The sequence below is a fragment of the Myiozetetes cayanensis genome, unplaced genomic scaffold (genome assembly GCF_022539395.1).
Source record: "Myiozetetes cayanensis isolate MyiCay16 unplaced genomic scaffold, myiCay2020 scf6-25, whole genome shotgun sequence".
NCBI classification, from domain to species: Eukaryota; Metazoa; Chordata; class Aves; order Passeriformes; family Tyrannidae; genus Myiozetetes; species Myiozetetes cayanensis.
Genome location: NW_026087853.1, coordinates 39,375,351 through 39,398,660, shown reverse-complemented (window position 1 = coordinate 39,398,660; position 23,310 = coordinate 39,375,351). Strand labels below are relative to the sequence as shown.

The 23,310-nt window shown below is 40.8% G+C and overlaps 1 protein-coding gene across 1 annotated transcript; it reads left to right on the top strand.

Moving 5' to 3' along the window:
* The first annotated feature begins 12,799 nt into the window (after positions 1 to 12,799).
* Positions 12,800 to 22,827, top strand: LOC126650973 (astacin-like metalloendopeptidase). Its single transcript, XM_050336395.1, has 13 exons — positions 12,800 to 12,896; positions 13,115 to 13,139; positions 15,221 to 15,237; positions 15,625 to 15,649; positions 16,479 to 16,550; positions 17,557 to 17,691; positions 18,322 to 18,439; positions 19,175 to 19,353; positions 19,477 to 19,561; positions 19,975 to 20,102; positions 20,841 to 20,956; positions 21,363 to 21,588; positions 22,552 to 22,827. The coding sequence occupies exons 1-13, from the start codon at positions 12,828 to 12,830 to the stop codon at positions 22,584 to 22,586; spliced, it is 1,230 nt and encodes a 409-aa protein (XP_050192352.1). The 5' UTR covers positions 12,800 to 12,827; the 3' UTR covers positions 22,587 to 22,827.
* Positions 22,828 to 23,310: the final 483 nt, after the last annotated feature.

Sequence of the window (23,310 nt, the reverse complement as noted above, 5' to 3'; positions counted from 1 at the left end):
ATAGGAAGCTACAGTGAACAGATTGGGAACTGACCTGCTTCATTTAGTTCCTCACTGTGTTTATTGGGGTCTTTTTCTAGGTACCCCAATCAGTAGAAGCTGTGAGTACCTCAGCAGTGGTAGTTCTCAGTGTCTAATGGTGAATGACTTTTACTCCTTTTAATATCAAGAACACTGCAGGAACATTTTTTTCCTTAAGATGACATTTCTTGATCTTGTTCCTTGACATAGAGACAGAACAAAGAGAAGGAAATAACTGGAAATAAGAAAGATTCACAGTTGCTAGTTCTGAACTTGAGAAATTATATTCTCTTCTTATTCACCTCTAGCTGTTCCTTGTGGCCCACAAGGTTCTGTCTGGCTTTGGAATATTTTCTATGACACTGATATACGAATTTTAGCCAGCACTCTGATAAAATGAGTTGGCACATATGACCATGTAGCCAGACATTCCAGTCAAGAGAAAAACACCCTCTACAAAAACAGCCTTTTCAGAAAACAGCCTCCAGCTATCAGGATAGATAGCTTCTACTGAGTTTACTGACACTGAGTTAACTGCAATAAGTGGCAGGGGTCCATGCTTACCGTATCCCTACTTCTCTGCTGTTGTGATCTTCTTGACCTCCATGCCTTCATTTGAAATAGCTGAGACTGAGAATTGGTTTTGTTGTCTGCAGAAATATTTGCTATGTTTAGCTTTTCAGATTGAGATCGCAGTGAGATCTGACCTCATGGTGATCAAATTTGACAGGTAATTACTACTCAGAATCAATGTTGTCCAATGAAAAATAGAGCAATATGTTTTTCACACTTTACACTACTGTCAGTGCCTTTATTGATAGCTTTGTAGTCAGGCCTAATCCAAATGATCTTGAGATAGACACCACCTTCAGGATTTAGGCACTTTTGTAGTGGAAAGCACAGAGGCATTGCTTGTGTTTGCCCCAGAGGGCCATGCTTGCTTTGTACACAACTTTCAATCTCCAAAGTAGTTGAGCTAGAACCTTCCCCAAACATAAGACTAAAGTTACCCTCCCATGTGTGCTCTTTTCAGTAGCTCTAGGGAATTGTTTTCTTCATTTTCATAACTGCCCAAATTACACTTCAGAGGACTGTCCGCTCCCCAGTGGGCTCCATGACTTGAAGCCCTGTGTCTTCACCTGTTTCCTAGCCACTCTCAAAGCTCCAGAATAAATTGTCTTCTAGCTGCAAAACAGCAAAGGGGGTCAGAGGCTCTTCCCTGGTAAAGTAGGAGGAAACCTAACACAGTTATGGGAAAGAGTAAAACCCTCAGTGCAAATTCCCTTACTTGACTCAGTTGTTTCTACTCTGGTTTGCACAGTCTCTACATCACTGCTCTGGGTACACTGACCAGCTCACTCTGTCCTTTTCTTCCTGGATACATTTGTGACTTTTGAAACTCACTTATCTCCTTCCTCTGCTTTCATAAACCTTTCTCTCCTTTTTCTATTCTTACTGTTCTCACCGTCTTCTTCTCTTTCCCTCACCATATAAGAATCCATTATCTATTGAGAGGATAGATGATTCTTCTTTCTTTATACTTTATCTTCACCTAATCTTTTCCTGATCCATTCCCACTGTCATATTTCATAAATAGATTACAGATCCCATACCAACAGCTGGCTGATCTGCTTTCTTACAATGTGAAATCTCGGAGAAGATGACTTCTCCCAAGAGACTTCAAATGAGCTCAAGTCTAACACAGCAATACTAAAACTCATGATTTTCCCATGCAAGTTGCCTTCACCATCTTTTGCCGTGCCACTAGTTACATATCAAAAGTCCTTATCACTCAAGCCCATACATCTTGGATGTCCCTAGCATGACATACACATATCACATCAGCAGCAGTTTGCACTTTCTTGGTCACTGTCAGGCTCTTCTTGATATCTGTACAGCCTGAACTCCTCTGAAGTACAAATTCCGTGTTTCATGCGATTATCAGATAAAAATACATAATAAAGTTTAAATCACACTAAAGCTGTTTTAAGAGAGAAAGAGGTTTTGTTCCAACAACGTTTATATTTTGCATTTCACCTGAATTGCGGCAAAAGACATTAATCTTGTGTCAAAAATTCTGTTCAAAGTTGAGACACACTTGGTACCAGACAGTAGGAGGGAAAGGTCAGACCCTGTCTCTAGAAGAGGAAGAGTTGTGTAATCTTCAGCGGTTTCATGGCAAGGTGTGTAGGAGAGATGGCTACCTACAACTTTCCTGGTTTGGCTTGCTCTGCCCAGATCAGGTCACAGGTGAACAGGACACAGAAACCACATTATGATTCAGACTTCACTGTTTTGAGGTTTTTTATAACAAGCATGTAGATGGTCCAAGCATCCTGAAAATCTTGGTAAGGTTGTTCCAGACACAGTGGAATGCACAATGCCCACCAGATCATACTAATGACTCTAAGAGGAAGCTCCCAAACCCCTTTCATCTCATGTCACAGCCAGAGAAAAGACAAGGCACAAGACATCAGTCTCTGCAAAATGTGATACCACATATACAGACATTGTAATGCTGTACTCTGCAGCAATGCCCAGGAAGAAGCAATGCCCTAGGTGAGAAGGAGCTCAGAAAAATTTGTAGCTTGATCTTCTAAACAAGGTTTCTGATATGGCATGAGAAAGGAGAAAAACCTTTTGCCTCTGTTGCCACAAGAAGAGGAACACTTCCAATCTTGACAATGACCTTAGTCTCTGGCAAAATCAGAAAACCAGCTGCTAGAGCGATCAGAAGACTAAATGAGGCTGCAGTTACCAGGCAGCAAATATTGCCAGTCCTTTCTCATAATGCATAATTAGCACGTGGCAGCCTGTCACCACTGCCTCTGCCCAGTGATGCTGCTGATGGGCAGAAGGGGTGCAGAGCCTGGACCTCAGTAAGGAGTAGGTCTCCCTCCCTCTGCCCGGCAAAATAAGGAAAGGTGAGGGGCACAGAATGCAGATGAGAAGCTGCTTACAAGTAGATGTTGAAAGGGTGGCAGTATCACATTTTCTCCCAGTTTTTCTGTCACTCCCTTCAAATCTGGCCAGGTGAGCACATTCAGACATTTGTGGAGGACTGCAAACCCAGACAGTATTCAGTATGAGGATCAGCCTGGTGTTTCCCACACTTCCCCAGTTTTACTTAACAGAGGGACACACAACCAACATATGTGCTCCAAATGTACTCAGCCCTTCATTCTCATCTGCTTTTCATGATACCAGGAAGAACAGCTGCAAGTCCTTGACAGCTTCAGTGGCATAGGGCAGGAGAAGAGCTGGGAGAGAAGAGGAGAAGCGAGGGAGCTTCTTGACCACCAGCAGGGCCCTGGGCTGGGACAGGCTTGAGGGGGAATGACCCATTCTGATGTGATCTGAGGAAAAATGCACTCCAAAGTGTGATAGTGTCTGTCTATCAATCTGGAGAAGTGTTGAAAGGAGTGGAGAAGTGAAGAAGTGCTTCCCTTTTCCTAGACTTGGTTTGTTAATCCTAACAAGTGGCTGATAGCAAAGATGTATGTATAAACAGAAGAGTGTGAACAATTTAGGTGGAAATACTGCTTAGTGTAAGGATACTCTAAATTACCCTAGGATAGCACTCAAACCACGTGCTGTAGTAACCATACACTGGAGTGTGAAAAAGATATCGTCTCATAACAGCTCGTAATATGGGACAAGTGTCTTCACTGACAGCAAAGAGCATACCCATTAGTTTCAGTCTGTGAGTGCTTTAATCAAGTATATCCATGAGCAGAAGATGCACATGGTCCTGGCCCTGTGAGGACCAGTGGGTTGACAAGTCTGCTGCCCAGTTAGTTGCATGACTTTGCAAAGAAATACAGTTTTTTCTGGTTAAAGAGGTTCACTTGGTTGTTTGATACATATAGGGATTTTTTTCTATTTGCATTTTACTTTTCTTTTTAGTTATGTCATCACATAAACCAGCGCTTAGTCCTTGTTTCTTTGACAGATCTCAAGATATCAGAATTGCAATGGTCTGAGGCTACAGCCATAACTCCTATAATGGCAGGCCACAGGGACTGCCTCTATGGCCCTCATAAATTCTTGGAGAGATGAACTCCACATTCTTTACTTCTTTTTATGGTGGTCCAAAATGAGTATCACGTGGGCCTTTCTCTATTCTAGATCAGAAGAGATTATCAGAATAAAGAAAGTAATAAATACTCCACCCTTCTCTCATTTGCAAAGACTAACCACTTCGAATATTCCATATCACACACTTCTTCAGTTTCCTACAAAAAAATTACTTAATTAAAGGAGAAACACAAATATCCTCACAAATACTTTTTATGACATTTCTTATGAGAGACACAAGGCAGATACTTGTGTAAAGGATGGAAGGAGACGTCTAAGTAGAAGCTTTCTCAGAGTAATTGACCTTGATTTGTTGCTGAACTCACACTGGATCATTTGCAGACACACAACAGAACTCATCCCTGTAAAAAAAACCAGACCTGCAGTTCAAATCTTCCAGTACAAATAAATGGTTTTCCTGCATACAAACCTGTGAACTGAGAGCCAAAGCTGAGTTCACTAAGGATGATTGAAACTATTAGCAAAGATGAATCTAAAGCCAAAAGACTAGACTTGAAAGCCCTCAGATTAAAGTTTGGCCATGTATGCATCTATCAGCTAATTAGAGAAGTCTAAAATAAGTTAAATATGAAAACATAGATAGACTTTTCACTTCGGCAGAAGCTCTCAAGGCAGCGTCTCTAAAATATTTCATTCTCTAAGGAGAGGGACGTGTTCACTGAGCAACAGAGAGAACACTGGTAAGGGCTGGAGAACTGGTAATTGTAGGTTATACATCAATGTGCCTTTAATGTGTTCAGTAACTAATGGCATAGTCACTGCAGATGAGCAGAAAAGGATGGCCCCCATGGAAGCTTTTCCCTTAATATAATCACAGCTGTAAGCTGAGGTTAATGTAGCCACAGCTCCCCTGGGAAACATCTCGGATAGATAGGTCATGGTTTGGGTAGCAGCTATCCTTTGTTCCCTGTTAGGTCCACTCTTCTCCAAATAAATGGTGAAAGCACCAGATTAGCACACACCTCCTCCAGGATCCTTCCAGGCCCCAGGAAAGCTCTGAAATTCCTGCCGAAAAAGAAAATCAGTAGTGGTGGGGGAAGGTGGGGAGAGGGGGAAGAGAGGCACAAGGGCTTGTACACAGTCATCTCTTCCTGCTGCAAAATGGGGAAAAAGTTTTCTTTCCTTTCCATATGGAAGTGCTGGAAGGGTAAATCCATAATGGTGCATTTTTTGCATGTGCTGCTAGCAGGAGCCGTAGCACAGCACAAAGAAAGAGGAAATCTTCTGCTCCTTCAGGAACGGGCAGCCGTCAGAAATTCAGAGAGTACAAAGGGTGGTTTTCCTGTGTGACAGATGAGATGGTTAAATCTTGAGTTGCAGTTGTAGATTTTAAAGCATTCATTATTTCTTTGTAAAAGCTAAAGCGCAGCAATGAGAGGTGGGTAGCTCAGGCCGAGGCTGTGCTGTCAAACTGCCTCAGGCACTGCTTGATAGCATGGAGCAGGTCAGCCTTTGGCCTCCCACCCTTCCTCCCTTATTCACTGGCAGCACTGCTAGAGCTCCTTTAGCCTTCCTAGCATCAAACCTGCTCGTCCAGTCACTCACCCTGCCGTCCCCAGCTCTGCTGCAGCACTCCTGTTCAAGCTGGGGGGTGGCAGACCCTGCTGGTCCAGCCTGGCTCCTAGGCCCCCAGGCCAGACCATGCCCCTCAGTCTGTCTGTCTGAGACCCACCAGGTTTTACTTAGATGCTCACAACAGACTCCTAGCAAAACACACTGCTGGCTGGAACCCACACCAAGTTGGTTATGGTGGTCAAAGCTGTCAGAGATCATGGGATTCTACTTTGGAGGCAAATGCTCTCTTTTGCAAAAGGTTCCAGAAACACCAAGCAGATTCTTTGTTTTAATAACTTGAAGTTTATTGTCAGGTAATCTTTCCAATGTTAATATTCAGTCACTAGTATCTGCCCAGATATCATCTGTCCCAAAACAAGACAGGGGCTGTAACAGCTATGCTTTAGCTTTTCCTAAAATACCTTTCTGTGGATTCAGATAAAGTCAGAAGTAGCAGAGGAAGGTGTCCAAACTCACCTGACCAGTAGGCATGAGAGGAGCTACAAATTATCCTCCCAGAAGAGGAAGCAAAGCCATACACTAACCTGGTGAACGGGTGTAATTCACAGTGAGGCTCACATTGCACAGGGAACTGGCATTCAGAAAAGCACAATAAGACTGAAACTGTCTTCTCAAGACTCCCATTGAAATATTAAAAAGCCTGCCAAGAGGACAGTTGGGAAGCCAGTAAATGAATAACAACCGAAGGTATTGAGACAGGCAGCAGAGACAGCCCCTCTGATGAGGTACAAAGGAAAAAAATAGTTGGTGAAGTGTGGCCAGCTGATAGTATTTGAGAGAGAGAGACGTTGACCAATCACCACTGAACTCTTTATCAGGCAGATCTGTGTACAGTAGAGGCAGAGATGTGCTTTTCACTTACAGCACACACAGTCAGTTCCCATGCACTCAACTGAGAAGCAGACACGAAATGACATTTTGTTTCCCTTAGTTAAACTGCCAAAGAAGCACTTACAAGGGAAACTTTCATGCCACGGTTTATGTAACCACAAGCTACCCTTTGCTAATGGGACCCTTGCTCACAGGAGATGAAACCAAGCAGGGGAGCTGGCTGGCGTTGCACCATCTGTCATAAGGAGACCTCCACAGTGCTATACCTGCAGCTGGGGCAGCACTGGTTGATGGCATGTCTCCCTTCAGAGGACAGAGAGACCAGATATAACCCCAGGCACTGCTCAAACAGCTTGCACCTTACCCCATCACATGGATTCCTTTGCAATCAGCATAACATTGTTCTGCAGGCTGGGAACATCATGTAAAACCTTTGATCCATCCTTGCTTCACCTAAGGGCAGCAGACAAATCAGATGGTTTCTCCTGATAAAAGAAAGGAATATGTTGGGGTTTTTTTCAAGACAATCAGAAGTTCATTACTAGATTTGCTCATAATAAAGTTCCAGTTTCATTACTTCCGTTCCCCTTCCTCAGCCCAAATAGTCATTGGATCGCACATCATTACAAATGCTAGTTTAATTGCTAAATTATGCTTTGCTAAAATTAGCCTTGAAATCTGATTTTGAAATTAAAATCAGCTTGTTTTCAACTTTTATTTTAGAAGTTACAATTCTGCATCTATTCCAACTTGTTTCTTTACTAGCTTGAGGGTTTTTTTCTAACTGCGTATTTTTCTTTTTTTAAAGAAGAATCCATTGCAAAAAGAAAATATTTTTCTTTGTTGTCCTTCTAATTCTGCTGACAGACTGAAGTTCAGAGTTTCTAGGTTTGGCTCTTTGAATAGAAATGTGACTAATAAATAGTAAGCCAATCTTATAGTAAGCCAAGTAAGCCAAGTTCATCATTTAATATCAATAATAATTCAACATCAAATAGAAATCATTCAATAGTAAGCCAAGTAAGTTCATTATTTAGGTTTAAGTTCTTTCGACAAACACTGTCAGGACTTGGACTGCAGCTGGAGCTAGTCATTAATATCATGGAGGATGTGTCAGTGCTCTGCTAAAGACTCTGCAGACCATTCAGATTCATTGTTACAGATGGTGTTAACAGTGACATGGGAATCCCACAGGAGCACCTCAAAAATTGAAAGCACAACAGGAAGTGGGATAAGAATCATATTGAGCAACTCTAGGTCTTTTCTGGGAGGTAGGATCCAAAGATTAAGTGTGGGGAGGGAAATGATGAACTAGTAAATCTATGGATTCAACAAGTATGGTCTTGGTAATTGGAAAATAGCTTCTAACTGCACTCTACCTTGTCTAGAGCTGTCTTTTATAACAAGTGTCAGCCTTCTATATAGGGACTTGAAGTCTAAGCTGGTTACTTGTGAAACCCTCAGAAGCTGCCAGCACATCAATAATAGTCTCAACCAGCAAAGTGGCTGACATGAATTACACTGAAATCATCCACTCCTAATCACTGCACCACCCAAAAAGTACAGACAATTTGAAAGGAATTAAAATGTAACTGTAAAACCAAGAGGGGCTGAACAATTAGACAAAAGGGCAGAAGGTCCTTTAAGCCAGCAAAGAGAAAGCTTGTGTGAGGACTGATTTATATCTGAAAAGTATCTGATCATAAAGACACCACAGAAAGTGATTTCTATGTGATAAGGACACTTGGAATTAGTGAGAGGGAGACAAAAAGCAGTGAGCTGGAAGCATTGCACTGGAGCAGACTTCCTGACCAGAAGACTGAGATTCAGAATGAATGAACCCAGAGCTCAGCGGAAACCAGAATTCCTTTTCCAGATGAAAGTGAGCCAAAATACCGAAATGCTGCACAAAGCAGACATTCCTGAGAAATGATACTGAGCAATTCTATCTATAATAATATATTCCTGGTTCAGATTTGTCATTAACCCAGACTGTATATATATTTGCATAGTGTTTATTTATGTGATGCCAATCCACTGCAATTTCAGTTTTGTGTTGTGGCCCATACTGTTGCTTCAATAGTGGATTTTGGTAAAGCCACATGATTTTAAACCTTTAAGATTAGTTAGTGTCCTACAATGAATCAGTTACGATAGCTATCACATAACTTCCATAAGCTGTTCAACATAAATATTTCTATTTTCTTAGTTCCTGGAATTTTTTTTCCCCCTGCATTTTACAACACAGTAATTAGTAGCAGTTAGTGTAATTTCTTTTTGTAATTAGATCTTGAAAGTTTGTATTATATTTGCAAGCTGCTTACAATGAAAGACTCCAAAGAGAATAACTGTATTACACATATGACTTAATGACACATGACAGCAAAATCTGAAAGATTTCTACAGAAGTGTACCTTTTATACATCTGCTCTTTTGATTTTAACTATGTCTTATCCGTGAGCTGCTTTACGCTGATGATGCTGCCCTCGTCGCCCACACAGAAGTAGCTCTGCAGCGTTTAACATCCTGCTTTGCAGAGGCTGCTGAGCTTTTTGGACTGGAAGTCAGCTTGAAGAAAACAGAAGTTTTATATCAGCCTGCACCTCAGGAAGTCTCCCATCATCCCCATATCACCATTGGTGAAACAGAGCTCAAATCAGTCCAGCAGTTTAATTACCTGGGAAGCATCATCTCCTCAGACGGTAAGATTGATGCAGAAATAGACAATAGGTTAGCAAAGGCATACAGAGCTTTTGGTAAACTCCATAAAAGAGTGTGGCAAAACAAACACCTGAAGAAAAGTACAAAGATCAGCGTTTACAGAGCCATTGTACTGTCTACTCTTTTATATGGATCTGAATCATGGGTCATTTACTAGCACCACTTGCGTCTCTTAGAACGCTTCCATCAGCGCTGCCTCCTTACAATCCTAAACATCCACTGGACTGACTATGTGACCAACACGTCTGTCCTTGAACAGGCAGCAGTCACGAGCATTGAGGCCATGCTGCTGAGAACACAGCTGCGCTGGGCAGGGCACGTCTCCAGGATGCAGGACTACCGCCTCCCTAAGATCGTGCTCTATGGGGAACTTGCCACTGGCTGCCGCAAGAGAGGAGCCCCAAAGAGAAGATACAAGGACTGCCTGGAACAATCCCTCAGCCTTGGCCATATTGATCACCACCATTGGTCTACCCTGGCCTCCAATCGGGAGGCCTGGAGACACACCATCTATAACGCTGCTGCTGCTTTTGAGAACACACGCAGGATCACTCTCGAGGAGAAAAGACAACGCAGAAAGAATCACGTCTTGTCGATATCACCTGGGAGTCTTTCTGCTGCACCTTCTGCAACCAGACTTGTCTATCTCGCATTGGCCTTTTTAGCCATCAGCGCGCTTGCAGCAAGCGTGGGTAGAGCCCCTCTCAAATCTTTGTTCACGAAGCCTAGCCATGATGATGTCTACTTTGCAGTGAATTCCCATATACAGCATAAGAGAAAATAAATTTTTTCATGGGTATGTCTGTGTATTATTTTCTTGATTATGCCTACAGATCTCTGCAAACCAGCCTATGCCCTCAGGCATAACTCCAAGTTTTGTAGTGGTCATTCAGGAGCAGTGCTCTTTTTGCTGAGAGACTGCTTGCAGACTGTGACACTGTCCAAGTATTCTTGACATTTTGTTGTTGGTTTTGGGCATCTGCTAATCATTGTTCACATCTTCAAAATCTATGTGGTCCCTGCTATCCACCAGAAACTGGGATATACTGACAGAAAACTCAGGTTTGACAAAATTTCCCACATGCTTTTCTTCTACACATGCAAAGACAGCTTCTTTTTGCTAAGCCCTTGTTTTGTTCCTGAAGGTTCAAAACAATTCCTGTGGCACTTTTTCTACTAGAGGTACCAGCTTTACAGTATTGCAGTCTCAATAAATTAGGTAGTGAAAACAGGTCTGCTGACAACTCCTCCCCCATGAATTCCACACAGAGGAAAAGAACGAAATATTAAATCTAAATATCAGTCACAAACCAAAGCTGGTAAAGTCTTCAGGACTGGTAGCAGCCATGAGTGCCAGCGTTCTCCCTCGCTCTGTTTGTAGTTTGCCAGCTGCAGCATTTACAGACACATTCTTGATCAGAACAGCAATCTCCCCCATCAGCATTAGTTGTTAGCTTACTGAAAACATGGCATGCAGCAATTTATTTGATGAACCTCTTAGCATATTAACCTCAGCATATTAACATGTCAGGGTAAAACGTGCAGCATCCTTTTTGCCAGCCCAGTTCCCTCACTCTCTCCTGAGCACAAGCAGCTAATCGATCATTCAGGAGGCTGTACTATTTTCCCAATAGGATGCTGCGAAGATACTAAGGTTACCAACCTTCATAACTTGCTTTTAAAGTTTGTTTTATACTGTCACTACCTCTGATCCTTCCTTTTGTTCCTGGACTGGTTTTCCCTGAGAATGATCTGATCTTTCCTTTTCCCCCCTCTAAACTTTAATGGAAGCAGATTATATGCAAGTCCCATTTTACAGCGTGGTTTTGGCATGGTTTCGGCATACCATGGTATCTGGCATCATGGACTTTTGTTTTGCCCTTGTGTTGAGTGAGAAACCCAGAGAACCATTCTAGCACTGCAGACCAGAGCCTCATAACTTTGCTTCAGCTGAAGGAAAAATTTCATCCCTCTGAGACATAAATATTAAAAAAAAAAAAAAAAAAGCACACAGCATTGCTTAGTGAGAACATTTATGTGCACAAAGGACACACAATCTGCCTATGTCAGCAGGATTAACATGCTGACAATAGCTGCCTGATCTTTGCTCTTTCAGATCACAAGGACCATGTGCTACCCTGCTGTTTACTATCTGATGCCTAGGGCATACCTTAATTCAGCCAGGATGCAGGAACAGAAAGTGAATAGTATCCCTCTGTGCTGCCTCCCTGTGGGGGTGATAAAAATTTATCCCTGGACTTTGTCTGTCCAGACTTTGTTAAAATAGTCAGCAGTGTGTACTGTGAGCTTTCCTCCACTAAAATAAAGAGTAATTCCCTCCAACACAATTCAGATTGCATTTCTATGTAACTCCTACTCTTGACTGGGTATGATTTGGAGATAAATAGATGGAAAGCTGCTTCTTGATTCATTCACCAACATGGCTAACTTCTAGAACATCTCACTCAATACAGAAGTAGGGATTAACAGTGTGAGTACGTTTAAAACTTACTCTAGGGGTGTCTGAGCACTAGCATGGTCTAGAGAGAGAATCAGTGCATCTTGTAATTCAGTTTCCTTCTCCATGCATGTAAAATGTATTCAACTCTAAACAAGTGTATATCAGAGACCAGACTACAGCATTGTTCCCCAGCTACAGCACCTTCAGCAAATGGTTCACTAAGCAGATCTTTGCTCTGAGAAGAGGTTGCTGTGAAAAGAGGCGCAGTGGTTGATGGCTTGCCTCCTCAAGCATTTCTTGCTCTGTGCAGTTCTGCTCACTGCTTCCTACATCTGCTTCTGGACAAGTGCACTCCAGCAAGCAGCAAACCTGTTAATCATTCTCTAAACAAGTAAGTGCTGCTTACGCTACGGCTGTTTTTCCCTCTCTCTGACCGCTGGTCACAAAGCTCGTAAGCTTTGTAACCTCTAACTGTCAGACTCACAAAAACAATGGAGCACAGGAAATGTTCCTGTGTTTCATCAAGAAACACAGAGGAGGAAACAAAAAGTTCTATTTATAGAACCATAAGCTAAGAAGATGAAGGGTATCTTCTCAGAGAAGACACAGTCATGAACTCACCAAGTAACCATGTGTTGTATGTTTCAAAGCAACACAACACTGTCATGGTCTTCTGTGTTTTCTGTGACATAAAGTAAAAATTCACCTACCCTCTGAAATCCTAACAATACAGTACTCTGGAAAGTTATCCAGGAACAACGGCTTCCTATGTGGTAAGAGTCAAACTGAACACTTCAGGTAGGATCTTCCAAGAAGCAGAGGAAGTACATGGCATCACAAGCATGAGGCTGATCCAGCTCTAGAGAGCAGCATCAATGACAGTGTGAAGACTAGGGATGCTACAGATCACAGTGACAGCAATAGCACAGCACCGGGGGATGCCTGGAGGCTAAACTGGTTTTTGAGGCTGAAAAAGAAGTTTGCTTCCTGCTGAGGTTCCCATTGGCTGGGGCAGGATTTTTCAGCCCCGGCAGAGCAGGCTCTGCTGGTATATCTATCGGCAGCACTCCTGAGCGGGCAGAGAGAAGGACGTGCACTGCTGATCTGTCAGGACTGCAGAATGGATTTGAAGATGTTCCTGGTCTTCACTGCATTTTTGCTTCAGACTTCCATGGGCTTTCCTATTCAGGTGAGAGCAGTTCCATGTAATTGTGCTCTGTCTTCTAGCTGGAAGTGAAGCTGTGAAGACCTGTTTTGATAAATTTCCTGCAAGAAAATATTAGTAATATAATTATATATAAAGGCAATCTAATGATTTGGTTCTTCCCTTTGGCCTGATTTGGACGCTATTGTTGTTGCATTTGTGAGCTGTAGAAGAATAATGCCTTTTATCTCTTGGTTTTGCAGGAGAAGTATGAAAACAGCACAACAAGTAAGTAGGATTTAGACTGCATTTTAAAGACAACTGCTATTTTTTGTTTGTGTATCACACAATTTGTTTTGAGAGCATGTGAAAGCAATGACACAGGCCTTTTGAATTAGGCCATGTTTCATAATTTGTTATTGAGGTAAGTGCAGATGTGTTTTCACAAAGATGTCCTTTACACAGTTTTTTGGGGCATGGTTTGTTAGGTTAATTTGTATATGCTTTCACAGGCTTGATAATAAAATTTCAATAGGCCTTTTTGATACCTTTTCATTAAATTGAGTGTTATAGTAAGACTGCTATTCATTTGTCTTCTTGCCTACCTTGGTGCAGCAGTAAGAGAAAAGGGTGTCAGGCATCAAAGAAAGCTTTGCTTTGTTCTGGGATGGAAAACAAATAATGCAGGCTTAGCTAAACAGCTTCTGGCAACTTGCAAAATACAAGGAGATAATTGCAGATCTCCAGAGGTCGATGGGAAGGAACCTGTAGGTAGGCTTTAGCTACATCAAGAAACTGGGGGTAATGTGTGAGAGAAAGACACTTTGGAAAAATTTGCTTGACATAGAGCAAGTAAGTGACTAAAGAAAATTGACAAATTCTTCTTTTGAACTGTTATATATGGCACGGAAACAAAGGGATGTAAATTGTAAATTACTGCTCAGTATGTTTAGAAGAGACCAAGGGACACGCTTACTCAAGTTCAGAGTAGTCAGTTGCTGGGACTCAAAGTTACAGGGTTACTAGGACAAATGCATACAATGAGTTTTAATTTACCACTGTTACTGTTTTCTGTGCCTTTTGAAACATCTTTCAGTATTTACAGTATAGGGAAAACATGAGCTGTATAATTTTGAAAGTGGTATCACACCAGATGTTTATTTCATCAAGAAGTTGGCAGATACCTTCTCTGGTGTTTCATTTGAGTTTTAAAAAGAAGTTGGAGGCTTTATGTGCCTAAGAATCTGGACCCTAATTTCCACTGATTTTGACTACTCAATTAATCTAGTGCCTCTGGGGTGCATAAATACTGAATCTGGTCAACCCATCTCAGAAATGTGCTTCCCTGCAGAATGTTTATAGATGCCATGGATCTCTCTGAGGCATCTGGAGGGAACTGACTGAACTTTTCTATAATAAACTACAGTCATTACAGTGGGCTTCCATTACCATGTAACTGAAGTAACAGTTTGGAAAAAGAGACTGAAGTCTTTTTGAACACAGATAGTCCTGGAGATAAGAACTATTTACTTGATTGTTCTCTGTGTCAGTGTTGAATAGGAAAAAAAAGAAATTGCTTTACATTTTGACAAGGAAGAGTCCAATTACTGACAAACTGGAAGAGATTCCCAGACAGGCTTGCAGCATATCCATCATACTTAAGAATAGGTCAAACAAAGTGTGGTCAGGAATAATATAGATAAAGCTGTTTCTGCCTTAGGGAAAACAGACAAATCAGTGACCTCTGGAGGTCCTTGCAATTTCTAAACTTTTATGATATTATAACAGTGAAGTGAGAAATTTACACATCAGGTCAGATTTTCACTTCTAGTTTTTATCTAGAAACTGATATCTAGTAAAAATCAAAAAAAGACACCTTAGGACTCAGAACGGTACATGCTGCTGTCAGGTACATACAGAAGCTGAGATTATTTTCCCAAGCTAAATTATAGCTTTCATCCCATATTATAATTTTAATCCTTGACACTGTGAAACCAGAGGGTATTGATGAGCTAATTAGCCTGCACCTGTTGCAAAGAAATCTGGGGATATAGAGGTTTTTTGTCCTGGTTTCTTTGTAATTTTCCACACTGAAGCTGATTAAATGTTTTGTTGATTTTAGATGGTAAATGACTAGAATTCTGTCCCTCACCACAGTCTACTAGGAATTTTCATAGCTTTTTTTCTGAATATCAATTTAATTTCTGTGCCCATGCATCAGTTAGTGCACTCCATTCCCCTCCAAGCAAAGGGATCTGCCAAAGGCATTCCCATGGCTGAGGAGGTCCATACTATTGAACACTGTGAAGTTGTATTCAGAATCTAATTTATCCCTCTTGCTTGTCTTTTTTTCCCCTTGCTTTTTGCAGCAACAGAACCTACTGAGGTAAGGACAATTAAATCAACTCTTCTGATTACTTTGGGGTTCTACATTGTGAAAAGAAGGTCTAGACTCTTGTTTTCCACCTATATTTCCACCAGTGGAGTAATGTCTTCTCAGATCAAGTGTGTCAGAATGTATCTGAAACTTATTCCATGCTTCAGATTACATTTGCCTTTTTGGTATCCGTATTTGCCAAAATACCAAAGAAGACTATTTACCATGCTGTGGTACTTCTTTACACATGGCACAGTATATAAAAGCTCAAGAATGCACTAATGGAAGATACATTCACTGGGCCTGGACACTGTTGATATTTTATATGTTATTATATTACTGAATTTAATGTTATATTATAAAGTGTGAAATAATATTAATATATCATTCTTTCAGGTTACTACACAAGAGGATATATACGGTATGTATTACTCCATCTACAAATTAAGAGGATATACCAATTGCTAGCTACTCAGTTACTCCAGAAAATAATACATGCTTAACACAAATTAACCTTAGGGAAGGAATTTTAAATGAATGCACTCACCACAATATTTAATGCAAAACAAAGTCTCTTGGTTTTAACCAATTGTTTGGCCTTGCTAAAAACCTCAGCTGTTACTTTTGCTAGAAATAATTCTGCTTAAATAATGTCCTGATTTAACTCACTTCCAAAGGTTAGAGAAAGCATAGAGATCATGTGTTTCTGCTTTTTATTGATGTCAAGGCTTGTTGCATAATGCTCAGAGTTGGCTGATTTTGCTTACAAGGCCGAGGAGTCCCTGATGTTCAGCTTAACTGGGGATATCAGTATGACTCATGGGATAGGAATGCAGTTCCAATTTCATCGGTTTCAAGAGTTTTTCAAGAGGTCAGCATGTCCAGCAGGAAGCAGCAGGACTGTTCTCCATCTGGTTTTGCTTCTGATGTCTTATGTTGGAGGGTTGAGTGTAAGTTGTGTATGCAGAAGTAAATCTCTGCAGTCTGAGGCCTTAAAATGTGATGATTATGGGGAAAAAAAAGGAGAGAGGGAAATAATTTAAAGAGAAGGGCTCTTGGGACTGGATTGATGCCAGAATAACTGTAGCTGGGGTGGTCTCAAGATTGTGTCACTGAACAAATATCTACATGAGTGAATACCATACCAGTCCCTAAATAGGCTATGTAAGCCTGGAAAATCATCAGGTTAAAAATCAAGATTCATATTTTCCCTGGGAATGAGAAAGTGATACTCTTGCATTTCTGCACAGAATCTCCATTGCCTACAGAGACTGATGTTGAGGACGAAGTCATTTTTAACAAAATTCTGAAAGTTAACCAAGGTAATGCCACCAAAGTCCTGTTTATAATGGATCTGTCTTTGTTGCTTTTTGGGGGTGATGTAGGAGGTACGTCTTACCACAGTTTGTGAAAATATTTTCCCTTCTTACATACCAGCATGTAAGAGTCGCCCACAGACAGGCCACTGGGACAACTGCTGAAGCCCTTTAGTATCTCAAACCTATAGTGTTAATATTGAAGATGCTATCAGCTGTAGAGGCAACTGAACTATCCAGACAGTTTATTCAGTTGTAGCTTTCAACATCTTCGTCATTCTTTGGACTTAAAGAGAGAAAACGGGTATTTGGATGCTTTGTTATTTAACTGCCTTTTATTTGAATTCAAGTATTGCTTGCATTCAGTTGTCATATGACTTTGTAGTAGAGACTCCTGGATGAGCTACCTCAGTTCCATGTTCCCTGCTCCAGACTTCCTGTTCCTTGATCCTTCCAAACATTTCCTGATCTATCAGCTTGTCTTTCTCACATTTTCCCCTTCAGCAGGCATTCAAGTAGCTTTACTACTGTCTGTAAAAGTAGACAGCAAACATGCCTACAGTTTTTTCCAGACTCATTTCTCTTTTTGGTTTGCCTGCCTGCTTGGGTTTCCTTATAGACACCTCCTGCTTTTGCCTGGTGCCCTTCCTGCAGAGGTATTTGATGCCATTCGTTCAGTGTCACGTGAAGGATGATTAAATAGTACTAAAGTACAGCATCCCTCTCACTATTACAACTGCTTTCAGTCATTCCATATCCTGCCTCAACACCATCCAACAGAACTGGAGCTTCCCAGTTCTGTGTCCTCTTAGCTAAGGACACAACAGTGAAATTAGGGAGGCAGATAACATCCATCTAGCCGAATAACCTGTTTCTCATGCTAGCCAGCAACAGATGCTTAGGGAAAAATAGGAAAAGAGGATTAGTAGAGAGTGACACCTTTCCAAGTGTGCTTAGTAAGCATCGAGCAACCTATGGCTCAGGTGTTTCCATCCTTTCTCTCTCACCACAGACAGCTCTCAGCTCTTGCAAGAAGGTGACATAGTTCCACGAAGGAGTCGCAGTGCCATCAACTGTCGCCATTGCAATTGGCCCCAGTCCCGTGACGGAATTGTTCGTGTTCCCTATGTCTTGGATCCTAGTTATGGTGGGTTTAAATTTAAAAAATAAAAAATGGATTTTATCCAATAAACTTATATCATCACTTAGAGTGATGAGACAAATAGTTGAATAAATCAGTTCTAACGATTTACTTGTGCTGTGCAAGCATAGATGAATTTTAAATTACGAAGACCTGAACCAGAAAAAGATCAAACATCTTTGAGATGTTTGCATCTATAATGTTTTGGGTCTGGTCTCTTGGAGACAAGAATGGTCATTCCATCTAATGGTACCTTCCAGAATACCTGCCTTTATAAAGTTCATTCCTATTACAGTGTGGCTTCAATGGCCTGCTCTTCGTTAGTAAAACAGCTTGCCATAGTAATCTCCAAGTGTCCAATAAGAAGATACATCAACAGTCATCACTATAATTAAGAACAAGTGGCTGAAAAAAAAAGACACCAGAATCCATCTGGACAAATATCTGGATAAACAGGATCTTGTGCCAGGCTGTTAATATCTTAAATGAAATGAAGTAGTAAGCAATACAAAGCAAGGAAGAGACTAGGCTAATGTTTCTGTCCCTCATTTACCTTGTTTTTGAGAACATGTGAGATTTTAATGGCACTTGCCATTGTCTTCCTCTGACCCTTAAAATTAACCCTTTCTTTTCCAGAGGAGAGCCACATAAAAGGGATTCATGATGCCATGGCAGAATTTGAAGCACTGACTTGTATAAATTTTGTGAAACGCAAGACAGAACGTGATTACCTCAGCATTAAATCTGCTGATGGGTAAGTTAAATGATAAATTAACAAGTTATTTCTACAATGTTTTTCAATTCTTCACTACAGTTATTCTGTGTGACCTTAGAGAAGGCCTTTGTTTTATCACAGTGCCAGTGTATCCTCCTTGGATACCTTGCTAGTGCAAGGACTCAACAGGTGTATCATGAACTCACTGCAGACACTGAAGTAATGCAAATCATGGAAAAGCACCATTAAAGTAGAAAGAATATCTAAGCTCATGTTTTCTGTGTGATATAATGCACGCTTGAGCACAACATATATCAATTACTGTATGTCTTATTTACACAAGTAAACCCAATTTCAACCTATGAAATAAATGGTTTTCTGAATTACAGATTTGTCTCTCAAGCTCAGAATCGGAGCCTATGAGAAAACTGTTCAATACCTTTTAGCTTGAAAAGCTTTTCACCTTAGCTCCAGCTCTGATACAGTGTTCGGTATTTTGGAAAAAGAATTGTAATTTCAAGGGAGTTAAAGTCACTGTAAAGTCAGAAGTCAGAAGCATCTGTGCTAATGAAAATCTTCCGGGAAGATTTAGCAATGATCATGCTGTGTGTTCTTTTCTACACCATGGTTCATTTTGCCTGTGTAGACTCTGACTATCACAGTGGAGAGGAAGGAATCCTTCCACTCCCACAAGAGGTGTGTGAGGCAAGGTTTTCTGTTCTTCCCCTTTACCTGCCTGACAATAAAAATCCTATAATCCAATGTCTCCCTCAGCTGCTGGTCCAACTATGGGAGAGTAGGAGGTGGACAGACTGTCTCTGTGATGAAAGGAGGGTGCTTGTGGAAAGGAGTAATTCAGCATGAACTGGAGCATGCTCTGGGCTTTTTGCATGAACACTCTCGAAGTGACAGAGATAAACATGTAAAGATCATGTGGGAGTACATCAGTCCACGTAAGTACTTTGAACTCCTCAATGTAGAAAATGGTGTATACATCCTATTGCTCCCAGCCTTCCATTCTTCCCTGAAGAGAGTAGGTTGGAAGCATACCCTAAGTACAATATCATATATTACAGATGACAGACCAGACTTCAAGAAATTTGAAAACTCCAATAACCTGGGTCTTCCATATGACTATTCCTCAGTAATGCACTATGGCCCGTAAGTAGCAGCATGCCATTCCTCTTGTTGGAACTCAAATCTTACATGAGAATTAGTTTCTATCATAACTTGCTCCTAACTACCAGTTTCCCCAATTCTACTTCTGATAAAAGTGCTATGAGTCAGTTCATGCAAAGCTCTCTGTAGGATTAATTCAATATCTTTTATATCCCTTAGCTTTCCATTAAGCAGCCCTTAACTGCTGAGCTTGGGAGCAAAGGAGAGCATCTGGGCATTAACCCTGCTTACTGCTGGACATCTCAATAAAACGTTTTTAGACAGCACTACTGGTCACAGCAACAGCTTCTGTACAGTTATTGTTCTGCTTCCAAAGCATGCCGTTGAATCTGGAAAGAAGATGTGGTACTTAGAGAACGTAATTTCTCATGTTTTTTGGTTTTTTTTTTTTTCAGATACACATTCAGTAATACTACTGGAAAAGCAACAATTGTACCAATTCCTGATGGATCAGTACATATTGGACAGAGGCAGGGGCTGAGCAACTTGGACGTGGCCAAAATCAACAAACTTTACAACTGCAGTAAGTTTCTCAAAGCCACCCTTTCATCTTCAGCTGGGATCTGGGCATGTTGCAGAGGCAGCAGTTACTCATCGAAGACTGTGAGACTATTGTCCAAAATTCATGGTACCCATTTGCGTTACTCTGGGAGAGAACGCAAAGGTGAAGATGGGGACACATTGTGATTAGTGAGAAAATGGTTTCTGCTTCTAAATTAAATCAAACACATTCACTATTAATGTGAGTGTCTGCTGTGCAACTGGACTAACTACACACTACATTGCAAACTTCAGTGGGGGAGTTTAGTTTCTTACAGTTCAGCAGACAACTATTGATCCCAAGAGAGCCAGAGATCACTGTTCCTCACTGCAGTTGGTATTTAAGACCTGAGCTAAACCAAAGCACTTGTAGGCTCCTCTGAACTGGAACAGTTTCATGTTGCCTTGTCCAGTTTTCAAATGTTTAAGCTGTCATTCTAAATTTGTATGTTTGAACTCTTTAAATTTAACCTCTGCTAAGCTAAAGAGCTAATCAATAAAAAAATAATGCTTTTCTCCAAGCACTAGTTTACTTTCCTTTTTGATGCATGAAGTGAAAATTAGGACAAGATGATTCTTCATTTTAATCAAGATATACCAGTACTTTGAAATGAATGCTGACAGGTTAGACAGCTGAGAGCCATCCTTTCTCAATAGATTGTACTTGTAAATTAGTAGAAGCTTCTGCAACCCTGATGCTGAAGCACACATTTTTTCTCAGGTCGTTGCAGCACTATTCTTGATGGAACTTCTGGGTCACTGAGATCTGCCAACTACCCAAGAAATTACTCAGATAACACCAACTGTGTCTGGCTCATCCGAACCCGATCCAAAAAGGTAATCACAGGTTTATAGTGGTCTTGAAATACGGCTGAACTTCTTTCTATGTTAAGTACCTTGAGCTTTGTCTATGCAGCAGTTCCCAGGTAAGATCTCCATGAGAGAGTCTCCACTTCTTCTTATGTCCTTAAGCCAGGTATAGGCCAAGACAACTGCAGAGTTGTGATTTTGAAAAACCTCAATACTTCAGGCTTCAGGTTTGCAAAGTCAAGACAAAGCCCTCTGAGCACGGGAGCATTCAGTCATTAGATCTGAAGCCCGCAACCTCAGGGAATGAGAGGCAAAGCTGGGTAAGCAGTTCCAGTTCGTGCTTGGCTACAGCTTGCAGTCAGTCTGTTTTAAAGGAGGTTCCATGAAAGAAGTATACATATATATTAAAGGCTGATTTTCTCTTTCCTTCCAGGTTTCCCTGTACTTTCAAGCTTTTGATCTGCAGAGAACCAGAGGCTGTCAGGGTGATTATGTTAAAGTTTATGATGGATCCAGCAAGTCTTCTGCAGTTCTAATGGACAAGACCTGTGGATCAAAGATACCAAATTACATAGTTGCTTCTAGTAATCTTATGCTCGTAGAATTCATCACAGATGGTGCTTTTACAGCTTCTGGTTTCCAAGCCACTTTTGCTGCTGGTAAGTCTGAGGACAGGAGGAATGCAAAGAAAAACAGTCTATGTCAAATCAACCTTTCTTTTCACTCAGGAAAAACACTGAGGAACTGCTCTCCATGGGGGCCATCACTTCCTTCCTTGCTTTTGATATAATGTATCAGTTATACACTGATACCATTTGCTCATTCATGCAGATGGGGCCATACTCAGGATAAGTGGTGTTAGCCAGGTCGATTGACTGTTCCCTTTACCTCTCAAATATATTCCATTACAAAACATGTACCAATATAGGCAATTTACTGTTACTGTGTTACTAGCACAATAGAAATAGAATAAATGCAGCATTAAAATATAATGTTCCTCTGAAAAAGATGCAGAGTTCAGAGATCTGTGGTGAGTGAGGTCACCCATTCCCCTGGCAAATAGAAAGGATGCATTTCTATGGTTAGGATCCCTGGAATGTATCCAGCTAAAACACGTTTTCTTCAGTCCCATTTAATTAAGAACCAAGGCTGAAGAATTAATTAAGAACTATATGCTGAAGTTACCACAGGCTTGAGAGTTAGCATGTACCAGCTGGAAGAAAGAAATCCCTGTGTGTAACTGTAGCCTACAGCAACTGTACAATGGTGCAGCTTGCATTAGTATGAAAGAAAGCTCAGCTATATCACGTGACTTTGTATTTGCCATAGAATAAAAATAAGCACATAGAGTTTGCATAAATCCACTGGAATGCAGTAACTTGACTGTATATCCAAACTAAACCAGCAATTTTGCATTGTCTCTATGTGGTATCTATTTCTGTCCACTGTAGCTATGGAAGAGAAGAAGATTGAAAAAACTCCCATTCCACTTTTATGTGTCCACAAATATGAAACAATCTTAGTTGCCAGATAAAATGTGATTTAGCATGCATGTGTTTTAGAGATGCTAGAATTTGTTCAGAGACCTCTGAAAGCTAAATATTCTCTCATTTCACTTACAGTGAGTATGCAAAGAAGACCTAGAATCCACAACTGACTCAAGGAAGAAGAACCTATTCTGTGAATATTGAAATCATGTTTCCTACTTTGCTTCTATCCTGGCTTGGATCAGTATGAAATTTAATTCTATTAAGAATCAAAATTTTCATCTTCTGGAGAAAGTTTATTCCCCAAGCCATATAAATGTACAAATTCTATACATCTTGTATGATCCTCCATTTGTCTGCACAGTTAAGTTATTACCTCTTTCTATTTAACAACTGAATAAAAAGCTTAATTTTAAAAAAAGTTTCTATTTCTGTTTTCCAGTAGTCACTTCCAGTCAAACACACTATCAATGTGGTCTAACTTCTCAGCCCCCCTCATTCAGCCCTAGGGATGTCTCTTAAGTATACCACTGACATCATCCTGTGTTCAGTTAGTTTGGCTGAAGAGACCAGATTCAAACTTTAAAAATGCATTTTATGGTTTTCACAGTCCTGAGCATGAAAAGGTCTTTGACATGGACTCTCATCCCAGTCTAACATTTAAGCTTCCAAAAATGACATCTCTCTTCACAATTCCATTATATCCTTAAAATGTCAGAAAGGTGGACAAGACGAATCTATTCCCAGTAAAGAACTGGTGCATCCCATTGAGGTTTTTCTTGTGCAGTTTAGATAGACAGAAAACATCTGAGGGTGCTTCTTTAGCCACAAGCCAGTTTTGATCCACAGAGATGATTAAGCTTATCACAGGACGAGAGGTGGACCAGGTAAGGG